The sequence below is a fragment of the Opisthorchis viverrini genome, assembly GCF_000715545.1.
Source record: "Opisthorchis viverrini unplaced genomic scaffold opera_v5_444, whole genome shotgun sequence".
Lineage (NCBI taxonomy): Eukaryota > Metazoa > Platyhelminthes > Trematoda > Opisthorchiida > Opisthorchiidae > Opisthorchis > Opisthorchis viverrini.
This window is the reverse complement of record NW_008752101.1, coordinates 326,229-337,277: the sequence shown is the minus strand read 5'-3', so window position 1 is coordinate 337,277 and position 11,049 is coordinate 326,229. Positions and strand designations below refer to the sequence as shown.

The window sequence follows — 11,049 nt, the reverse complement described above, 5'->3', positions numbered from 1 at the left end:
AGGTCTCACAATTTCCGTTCTTTTTGTTCATAGTCACACAACTCTCGTTTGAACGACCGTGTTCCTGTTCTGGCGTAATTATTCCGGTGAGTCCACAGCAAAGGGAAGCACTGGACTCGAGTTTCGCTCTTATTAGAGCTCATCAGCAGTGCATACCCAATGACCGTGCCGGGATCTGAACCCCGGACATCTGACATGCGTGGCGAGCGTGTAACCACTACTCCACCAACGCACGTTGGACGCATCTGAATTATCACGTCTGAACAGGCGAACGTCTTCACACTTGAGCGATGCGATTGGTGTGCCCGACTAATCGAACGACGACCCAGTAACTGTCCTGGTTGTGACGATCGATTGACCGATCGATTACCGATCTCTGACTTGAGGGCTTGTGTCTAGGCCTCGACAACTTCACAGTGCTTCAGCAGTCGAGAATGCTTCCAGATGTGTGTGCATCAAGGCGATTCAGACATGGCCCAGTCACGCCCACTGACAGTGCTGGATTTATGCACTAATTTATCAGCTCCCGCATCCAATGCGCAGCTACCTACCACCCCCCCCCAACCAAATCATCAATGAACGAAATTGCGGCAGCTACAACCACTGTACGCGGTTATTACAGCTGACAATGATGATGATGATGTATCAAACCTATATAACTAGCATTTTATCCTCCAGAAGGTTGCAGACTGTAATTCAATTGGTGACGAAATGTAATCATTCTGGTCGGCCGATTTATACTGACGGGCGCTACTACGAAGAAGAACTTGATCAACTGTTGTCAGTCCTCATTCCCGGGGATCTGTTGTAAAATGGTGCGTAGCAAGTTCTTCAACACGCAAATGTGATAAAACCAGCTAAGATCTGTGGAACATCTCATCTGTTTTGCACAAAATACGCGATAGGACATCATTTACAGTGCGAGGGGTTGTCATCCATAGAGCATACATCGGAAGGCAAAGGAGATGAAACCAGTTTGACTGTTGAACACGTTGTATCACGCAGTCCTTTTCTGCGTTCCAACAGAAGAAATGCCAGTAGAACGGAAATGATCGTGGGCGTGAATGCAATGCGCATCATGGCCAATTTGGGCTCCCACATGAGGATCTCATGTCCCGGAGACTGTTTCATAATCGTTTCACTGATGCTTTTCAAATTCGTCAAGCTTTGGAAACCGAGTCGCAGAAGACCGTGTACGTAAAACATGGCTGTGCACATGTTTGATGCGAACAGATAGTTGGATGAGTCGAACTCACACACATTCGTTTGTGGAACAGCGCGGGCTGTCTGAGAAAATATTCGATGAAGGGACCAAATAAAGGCAATTGAAGTGAGGCAAACTAAGGTGATCAACTGAGGTATACAGGCAAACAGAAACACTTTCACATAATTCAAAACCCGCGTATTCAACTGTTGGAACTCCTTCCGAATGTTACAAGAAACAATTAGGCGTCTGTATTTTCTACCCGTAGCATCGATTAGTGCAGTTGGCTGACCCACAATAATGAAATAGTTGCTGCATGCGGCAAACATGATCACGATGAACAAACCCATTCCGATCTTGACTTTCAACGCATTGAATTCCGCATGATCCGTGACTCGCTTCGGGTACGCACGAAACAGAGGTTTCCGACGAATGGTCGTAATGAGTCGTTCGACTCCGTAAACCACCAGTGTCCACTCCACAACAAATCTGGTAGGCATACTAATCATAATGCGCAAGTGGCAATCCAGGTGATATCGCATCCTGGACGGAATCATATTCTCGACTTGTGGAGAGCGTAATATAAACGGGAAAATGTAGTCACAAATCACTTGGATAATGTCCAGAACGGCGAGGAGATGAACAAAAAATAAAGCGACTCTTGGAAGAATGGGTACGTTTTGGCGTTTTGTCATTACACGGTTCGCGGGGAGATTTGGAACTTGTAGTAGGGATGATGCTGGTTGGTCTAACTCTAATTCTCTTTTGCCATTTGTTGCCTCAGTGCTGTCCAACTTACGGGGACCAGTGAACTCCAAAGCCTTGGCACCTCGAGGGTCGAACGTGCGTATCACGTAGTCTAAACTACTCTGCGATTGAGGACGTTTCAAATGGCATGCACCACAAGTATAAATTGCCTGGTATACGCAGCAGTCAGTTCGGACCGTGCACCGCCAGGAGGACTTTCCAGAATCTCGTGAGACAGCCTTGGACATTATCCAGTTGAAAACAGGGATACGATAATATGTCCTTCTTACTCCGGAATCAGACTGGTCCAGTCTCACTGAAAAGTTTGAAACAGAAATTGTTTAGAATAAAAGAAACCAACCAACCAACAAATGCCAAAAACGAGCTCAGCCATTCAGTGACTAATTTAACTGATTTATTACCAAAAAATCGTCTTATTTTTTGTATTACCACCTTGATAGTTCATTCACACGCACGATTTTTTTCCAAAACTATATTTACATCACATCATACTTGCGTTACTATACTGTGATAATTCTGTGAGAACAAATCCAGTAAGCCGTTTGGTCTAAACGTGTGGATTTTGTATGCTTACTTATCTATTCAGCGAGAGATACTTGTCGAGAATACTAGTATTATTTCCTGCAACAGTGAACATCCCTCTGACCTTGGGCAGTTGTTGATCCAGCATCTGCGATTTGACACGCTCGAAATCCTCTTGTGCTTCCCTGGTTCATTCGAATTTCAGACGCACAGTGGAGCATAAATCGTGTTGAAATCCTAAACAAACCGGCTGTAGTATGCTCTTTGTCTAAGAAACTGTCATAGAGACCGCTTTGAATTGGGAACCGCACAATCCTCGATCTTTGCCAATTTTTCTAGCCTTGAGCCAACCTCTCCGTGACCCACTTTATGCGGATTTACGAAAAACCCACATATTACTCGCAGGCCTCATCAGTAGTGTCCACCATCACACTAGTATTATTTTGCGCTAACTGGGACTGGCCACTCAGAAATGTGTCCACTTCATACTCACGTAAAACGAATTATCGTGTTTTGCCCCAAACGCTGCTGACACATTTGGAGACGCATCAAAGCGCTGTCCGCGTGTCAGACATTCGCTGTCAATCCTGAGGGGATGATGTTTCATGTTAATCACCCTCCTTCACAAACACACTGAACACAATTTTTCAGTGTTTTGATATTTTTTCCAATGGAACATCACATTTGCTGCTAGAGGCTTTGAGGCGATATGACATTAGCAGTCGTCTTAGCAAAATTTTCAGATCCAACAAAAAGCGCTGCAAGAATCGAACGCATAGTGGTGACAACCTTCGGAAGAATTAGCTGAACATATGAGTTCCAAAATGAAAGGAGAATGGAGTAACCAGCCCAGTGAATAAACCAAAACTTGAGATTGATAGGTAATATCATTTTTGTTTTTCCGGTGCAGTCTAAAACCTATCGTGTTATACTCCAACCTGCTCAACAACTGAGCCGATCAACAGATACCGAAAGCTCGGGGGGTCTCTAAAGCAGTATTTTTAGTGAATTCAATCCGACCCCAAACCACAAAGCTAAAACATCCCACATAAGCCAAGAAACTGGCTTGTAAAATTATATTCAGTGCTTGCAAATCCTATGGGTGTCCTGCTTTTTACTCTAAGTTGTATCCACTCTTCAATCAGCCGACGTAATTGAACGCGTGGTTATCCCTGGCAGTGTCGCTGTGGCTATCGTTATGCAGCTGTCGATCTATCAAAACGAGGAAAAAAGCCAGGCTTCTGAGAGTTGACGAGAACTGGAATAATCTTCCAGAACTTCAGGGCACATAAGCACTTGTCAAACAGTTTTATGAGGACGGAAGACGGCTCACACTGATCACTTGTAATGTGTCCTACTGTTGCAAATTCCTTTTGATGAAGCACGGTGGTACAGACTTACCTTGAGTGGCCGTTTTTGTCGGTTTTGGCATGACCAGGCGTTTGGACAAGTGACAGAGCAAGGATATAACCACATTCACACAAGTCGAATAGACAGCGACTGCCATCCAGAAGAATAGCCTTTCATTCGCGTTTTCCAATTTCTCTTGGCCATTCTCGGGTATAGAGGTGTTTGTCCAGATTAGGCCGGCATATTGATCGGGAGGAACGTACCAGAATGGGTCCATCGTGGACGTGCTGATTGGCAGTGAAGCGTTTGTCGGTCCTTCCGGTACTAAAAAACAGTGTGGAGGCGGCGATCAAGATGTCTGCCGTGTCAGATTTTGTATGATTACCCCCTCAGATTGCATCGGCTAAAGGTTTCATTAAAACCGTACACACATGCAGAACGAGTATGTCTTTACCAGCACCAATACAAACCGGCATAGATCGTGTTCAAGCGCCACAGTTAAGACTGATACAGCCTAGTCTCTCTGTACATAAATTAAGGTGACCATTTTTCGATAGGGAAACCGAAAATACATCAGAATGAATATCATCCCCGGATTTACGCATGAGGGGTAAAATCCGTTTACACACGGTTGTGAGGATTCATTCCCTTGTACTGAATGCTGTCAAATGAACTAATCTGTATGTTTTACATTCCAATACCTTCTGTACTGTCACACACTAAGGCGACGAGTGACTATGAATCGTCACAGATCACAGAAGCACACCGTGCTTTGATTGAAGATAGCTCAAATGCTAAGCGCCAAACCATCGCCTCGACGCTCCGCCATCCGAATCCGACCGCTGCCATGATCCAACTCATCTCCCCTCATCCATGAAACTTGTGCTGACCATACAACTACAGCACCCTGCCGCTGACTAGCTCAAGTCATCCTATTGGTAACCTGAACTAATTGTTCTTTGATAGGTAGCCAATGTCATCTCACTCGATTCCCCGTCCATTTACACCATACTCATTCAAATATGTTAAATACCGCTCTCTTAACCTTTGCAATTGTATGACTTGAAAAGACCTCGCCGAAAACATGTTCGTCACCCCATCTGTGTTCTTATTGCAAATGGAAATGATTGGAATATGATGGTGGTCTTCTCAGACAGTTTGAAACCGTTTTGACAATACAATTAAACCGATCCAGATAGTACGTCGCAGTATTGACGGAGCCGTTCCAGCGTCAAGATCATTGGTTTGTGTTCAAAGGAAATTCGTAAATTAATCCATGTTTATTTTAAGTATATTAGATCAAACATTGAAATTGTTACTTTAGAAGGGAACCATTTGAAGACAGAAGTAAGAATGCGCGCTATATACTACTCATAAAACGAGCGCTTCAGCTGGGTTCCAGGAGTGTCTCCCGCAAGATCGAATTTCTTTGCAAGCGAGTGCATTTCGCTAAATATGCACGCACTTTTGGAGCCTCATTTCTACCTGGGCCATCATGCAGACAGATGCGCTACTCCTATATTTTGTTCCAAGATGAAGTTTCGTTAAACAGGCTATTTGGTATGCTACTCTACATTTTCGTATACGCCTGTCTGATATCAAAACCTGATCGTGATGCGAACAAATATCATCAGATTAGGTCTCACAATTTCCGTTCTTTTTGTTCATAGTCACACAACTCTCGTTTGAACGACCGTGTTCCTGTTCTGGCGTAATTATTCCGGTGAGTCCACAGCAAAGGGAAGCACTGGACTCGAGTTTCGCTCTTATTAGAGCTCATCAGCAGTGCATACCCAATGACCGTGCCGGGATCTGAACCCCGGACATCTGACATGCGTGGCGAGCGTGTAACCACTACTCCACCAACGCACGTTGGACGCATCTGAATTATCACGTCTGAACAGGCGAACGTCTTCACACTTGAGCGATGCGATTGGTGTGCCCGACTAATCGAACGACGACCCAGTAACTGTCCTGGTTGTGACGATCGATTGACCGATCGATTACCGATCTCTGACTTGAGGGCTTGTGTCTAGGCCTCGACAACTTCACAGTGCTTCAGCAGTCGAGAATGCTTCCAGATGTGTGTGCATCAAGGCGATTCAGACATGGCCCAGTCACGCCCACTGACAGTGCTGGATTTATGCACTAATTTATCAGCTCCCGCATCCAATGCGCAGCTACCTACCACCCCCCCCCAACCAAATCATCAATGAACGAAATTGCGGCAGCTACAACCACTGTACGCGGTTATTACAGCTGACAATGATGATGATGATGTATCAAACCTATATAACTAGCATTTTATCCTCCAGAAGGTTGCAGACTGTAATTCAATTGGTGACGAAATGTAATCATTCTGGTCGGCCGATTTATACTGACGGGCGCTACTACGAAGAAGAACTTGATCAACTGTTGTCAGTCCTCATTCCCGGGGATCTGTTGTAAAATGGTGCGTAGCAAGTTCTTCAACACGCAAATGTGATAAAACCAGCTAAGATCTGTGGAACATCTCATCTGTTTTGCACAAAATACGCGATAGGACATCATTTACAGTGCGAGGGGTTGTCATCCATAGAGCATACATCGGAAGGCAAAGGAGATGAAACCAGTTTGACTGTTGAACACGTTGTATCACGCAGTCCTTTTCTGCGTTCCAACAGAAGAAATGCCAGTAGAACGGAAATGATCGTGGGCGTGAATGCAATGCGCATCATGGCCAATTTGGGCTCCCACATGAGGATCTCATGTCCCGGAGACTGTTTCATAATCGTTTCACTAATGCTTTTCAAATTCGTCAAGCTTTGGAAACCGAGTCGCAGAAGACCGTGTACGTAAAACATGGCTGTGCACATGTTTGATGCGAACAGATAGTTGGATGAGTCGAACTCACACACATTCGTTTGTGGAACAGCGCGGGCTGTCTGAGAAAATATTCGATGAAGGGACCAAATAAAGGCAATTGAAGTGAGGCAAACTAAGGTGATCAACTGAGGTATACAGGCAAACAGAAACACTTTCACATAATTCAAAACCCGCGTATTCAACTGTTGGAACTCCTTCCGAATGTTACAAGAAACAATTAGGCGTCTGTATTTTCTACCCGTAGCATCGATTAGTGCAGTTGGCTGACCCACAATAATGAAATAGTTGCTGCATGCGGCAAACATGATCACGATGAACAAACCCATTCCGATCTTGACTTTCAACGCATTGAATTCCGCATGATCCGTGACTCGCTTCGGGTACGCACGAAACAGAGGTTTCCGACGAATGGTCGTAATGAGTCGTTCGACTCCGTAAACCACCAGTGTCCACTCCACAACAAATCTGGTAGGCATACTAATCATAATGCGCAAGTGGCAATCCAGGTGATATCGCATCCTGGACGGAATCATATTCTCGACTTGTGGAGAGCGTAATATAAACGGGAAAATGTAGTCACAAATCACTTGGATAATGTCCAGAACGGCGAGGAGATGAACAAAAAATAAAGCGACTCTTGGAAGAATGGGTACGTTTTGGCGTTTTGTCATTACACGGTTCGCGGGGAGATTTGGAACTTGTAGTAGGGATGATGCTGGTTGGTCTAACTCTAATTCTCTTTTGCCATTTGTTGCCTCAGTGCTGTCCAACTTACGGGGACCAGTGAACTCCAAAGCCTTGGCACCTCGAGGGTCGAACGTGCGTATCACGTAGTCTAAACTACTCTGCGATTGAGGACGTTTCAAATGGCATGCACCACAAGTATAAATTGCCTGGTATACGCAGCAGTCAGTTCGGACCGTGCACCGCCAGGAGGACTTTCCAGAATCTCGTGAGACAGCCTTGGACATTATCCAGTTGAAAACAGGGATACGATAATATGTCCTTCTTACTCCGGAATCAGACTGGTCCAGTCTCACTGAAAAGTTTGAAACAGAAATTGTTTAGAATAAAAGAAACCAACCAACCAACAAATGCCAAAAACGAGCTCAGCCATTCAGTGACTAATTTAACTGATTTATTACCAAAAAATCGTCTTATTTTTTGTATTACCACCTTGATAGTTCATTCACACGCACGATTTTTTTCCAAAACTATATTTACATCACATCATACTTGCGTTACTATACTGTGATAATTCTGTGAGAACAAATCCAGTAAGCCGTTTGGTCTAAACGTGTGGATTTTGTATGCTTACTTATCTATTCAGCGAGAGATACTTGTCGAGAATACTAGTATTATTTCCTGCAACAGTGAACATCCCTCTGACCTTGGGCAGTTGTTGATCCAGCATCTGCGATTTGACACGCTCGAAATCCTCTTGTGCTTCCCTGGTTCATTCGAATTTCAGACGCACAGTGGAGCATAAATCGTGTTGAAATCCTAAACAAACCGGCTGTAGTATGCTCTTTGTCTAAGAAACTGTCATAGAGACCGCTTTGAATTGGGAACCGCACAATCCTCGATCTTTGCCAATTTTTCTAGCCTTGAGCCAACCTCTCCGTGACCCACTTTATGCGGATTTACGAAAAACCCACATATTACTCGCAGGCCTCATCAGTAGTGTCCACCATCACACTAGTATTATTTTGCGCTAACTGGGACTGGCCACTCAGAAATGTGTCCACTTCATACTCACGTAAAACGAATTATCGTGTTTTGCCCCAAACGCTGCTGACACATTTGGAGACGCATCAAAGCGCTGTCCGCGTGTCAGACATTCGCTGTCAATCCTGAGGGGATGATGTTTCATGTTAATCACCCTCCTTCACAAACACACTGAACACAATTTTTCAGTGTTTTGATATTTTTTCCAATGGAACATCACATTTGCTGCTAGAGGCTTTGAGGCGATATGACATTAGCAGTCGTCTTAGCAAAATTTTCAGATCCAACAAAAAGCGCTGCAAGAATCGAACGCATAGTGGTGACAACCTTCGGAAGAATTAGCTGAACATATGAGTTCCAAAATGAAAGGAGAATGGAGTAACCAGCCCAGTGAATAAACCAAAACTTGAGATTGATAGGTAATATCATTTTTGTTTTTCCGGTGCAGTCTAAAACCTATCGTGTTATACTCCAACCTGCTCAACAACTGAGCCGATCAACAGATACCGAAAGCTCGGGGGGTCTCTAAAGCAGTATTTTTAGTGAATTCAATCCGACCCCAAACCACAAAGCTAAAACATCCCACATAAGCCAAGAAACTGGCTTGTAAAATTATATTCAGTGCTTGCAAATCCTATGGGTGTCCTGCTTTTTACTCTAAGTTGTATCCACTCTTCAATCAGCCGACGTAATTGAACGCGTGGTTATCCCTGGCAGTGTCGCTGTGGCTATCGTTATGCAGCTGTCGATCTATCAAAACGAGGAAAAAAGCCAGGCTTCTGAGAGTTGACGAGAACTGGAATAATCTTCCAGAACTTCAGGGCACATAAGCACTTGTCAAACAGTTTTATGAGGACGGAAGACGGCTCACACTGATCACTTGTAATGTGTCCTACTGTTGCAAATTCCTTTTGATGAAGCACGGTGGTACAGACTTACCTTGAGTGGCCGTTTTTGTCGGTTTTGGCATGACCAGGCGTTTGGACAAGTGACAGAGCAAGGATATAACCACATTCACACAAGTCGAATAGACAGCGACTGCCATCCAGAAGAATAGCCTTTCATTCGCGTTTTCCAATTTCTCTTGGCCATTCTCGGGTATAGAGGTGTTTGTCCAGATTAGGCCGGCATATTGATCGGGAGGAACGTACCAGAATGGGTCCATCGTGGACGTGCTGATTGGCAGTGAAGCGTTTGTCGGTCCTTCCGGTACTAAAAAACAGTGTGGAGGCGGCGATCAAGATGTCTGCCGTGTCAGATTTTGTATGATTACCCCCTCAGATTGCATCGGCTAAAGGTTTCATTAAAACCGTACACACATGCAGAACGAGTATGTCTTTACCAGCACCAATACAAACCGGCATAGATCGTGTTCAAGCGCCACAGTTAAGACTGATACAGCCTAGTCTCTCTGTACATAAATTAAGGTGACCATTTTTCGATAGGGAAACCGAAAATACATCAGAATGAATATCATCCCCGGATTTACGCATGAGGGGTAAAATCCGTTTACACACGGTTGTGAGGATTCATTCCCTTGTACTGAATGCTGTCAAATGAACTAATCTGTATGTTTTACATTCCAATACCTTCTGTACTGTCACACACTAAGGCGACGAGTGACTATGAATCGTCACAGATCACAGAAGCACACCGTGCTTTGATTGAAGATAGCTCAAATGCTAAGCGCCAAACCATCGCCTCGACGCTCCGCCATCCGAATCCGACCGTACTCCTGTCTAGGCTCCGACATCATGGCAGTTTATTGACCTCTGTGTCTCATTCGTGTTTCACCGCAACTATGCTCTGTCTGACCAGTAAGTCATTCACAGAATTTATGTTCGTACTTTTCCCTAACTAACTCATCGCAGCCTTGTAACAGATCACTCCGGCTATCCACCAAACACGTTTATTTAAACTGGATGAATCACCCAAGTGGTCTTTATCTCCGGTACACGCCGCCCTAACCTCTGTTGTACTGGTCACCCATACAGCACACCGCACATGTCCCAAAGTCACCTTTGTGTTTTAGTACCCATCCAGTTTGTGCATCGCTTGTTTCACCCCTTCTGGGTTGAATGAATTCTTATTCTTATTTCGATTACTTGCCAGATTTACCTTATTTAATGTGAACCCAGACGAAAAATGACAGGACAGTTTGCAAGATGACACCGGATGATATGCCTACTTATGAGAGGTAGAGAAGCGATCACATTTTCCTGTGTTGAATAGTTTCTGTTGTTAATCTTTATCCGCATTTCAGAAACAACGTTTAGGAAGGAGTTTTCGTTGAGTTTCGTTTGTTTCCATCAACCATTCTGTGTTGCTACACGAAACTATTCCGACGAACACACTTTGACAATTTTTTTCTCACTTTAACAGGTGGTTTGATGGGGTCGACCATTCTGGTCTACATGGCTGGTAGATGCTCCATTCAGAGGGTGACCTCTGAAGATAACTGGTGAAAGCGCTGATGGTAAATTATGACCCCTGTAATCTGATTTCGTTCTCACTGTGTGACTTAAAATCCTCAACTACGACTTCATGAACCTGCAGGTTGATTAAACAAGTCAACCCAATGGCAGTTTCCTCTTCCAGTCACCCAAAATTGG

The 11,049-nt window shown here is 44.4% G+C and overlaps 1 protein-coding gene across 1 annotated transcript; it reads right to left on the bottom strand.

Moving 5' to 3' along the window:
* Positions 1-909: 909 nt before the first annotated feature.
* T265_11072 (hypothetical protein) lies at positions 910-9,602 on the bottom strand (the record flags this gene model as incomplete). Its single annotated transcript, XM_009177624.1, has 4 exons — positions 910-2,267; positions 3,896-4,168; positions 6,399-7,748; positions 9,377-9,602. 4 exons carry the CDS (start codon positions 9,600-9,602, stop codon positions 910-912), a joined length of 3,207 nt encoding a protein of 1,068 aa, XP_009175888.1.
* Between the last annotated feature and the right edge of the window lie 1,447 nt (positions 9,603-11,049).